This window comes from Meleagris gallopavo, unplaced genomic scaffold, assembly GCF_000146605.3.
Source record: "Meleagris gallopavo isolate NT-WF06-2002-E0010 breed Aviagen turkey brand Nicholas breeding stock unplaced genomic scaffold, Turkey_5.1 ChrUn_random_7180001998614, whole genome shotgun sequence".
In the NCBI taxonomy this organism is placed as follows: Eukaryota; Metazoa; Chordata; class Aves; order Galliformes; family Phasianidae; genus Meleagris; species Meleagris gallopavo.
The window spans coordinates 1-523 of NW_011256519.1; the positions used below are offsets into that span (position 1 = coordinate 1).

General features: G+C 61.6%; 1 protein-coding gene across 1 annotated transcript; it reads right to left on the reverse strand.

Moving 5' to 3' along the window:
• Nucleotides 1-7: 7 nt before the first annotated feature.
• On the reverse strand, nucleotides 8-444 carry LOC109365261 (osteoclast-associated immunoglobulin-like receptor; the record flags this gene model as incomplete). Its single annotated transcript, XM_019611942.1, is given in 2 exon segments — nucleotides 8-305; nucleotides 307-444. Coding segments are annotated over 2 exon segments (426 nt in total), but the record flags the coding sequence as incomplete, so codon positions are not given.
• Between the last annotated feature and the right edge of the window lie 79 nt (nucleotides 445-523).

Sequence of the window (523 nt, forward strand, 5' to 3'; positions counted from 1 at the left end):
ATCCCCAACCACCACCTCTACAGGGACAGGAGGTGACACAGCCACTCCTGGGCGGCACCAGGGGTACCCAAATGGGGTTCAGACCCACCTGGGGGTGCAGGTGTGGGAGTCACCTCCAGAGTCACGTTATTGCCAAGGGGTGAGGACACAAAGGGGTAAGCCCAGGGGCGGTAGGAGCACCTGTAGGTGCCGCTGTCAGCTGGGGTCACCCCAAAGATGGTGAAGGTGGCTGTGCCCACCACATGGAGGTGCTGGCGCTGGATGGGGGCTGAGCAGCCGTCCTTGTGCAGGAGGAAGGTGGCCCCCATAGTCCTTGTTCCAGCACTGGATGGTGACATTGGTCCCTATCTCCACACATTCCTCAGGGCTCAGGGAAATGCTGGGAGGCAGGAAATGTCGATCCGCATGAACGGAGGGTACAGCTGTGGGACACGGTCCTGTTGGGAGTCAACCAGAGCCACCTGCTGTCCCCACGGGCCCCGACCACCCTCGTCAGCACCAGCTCCACAGGATCACTCTCCTT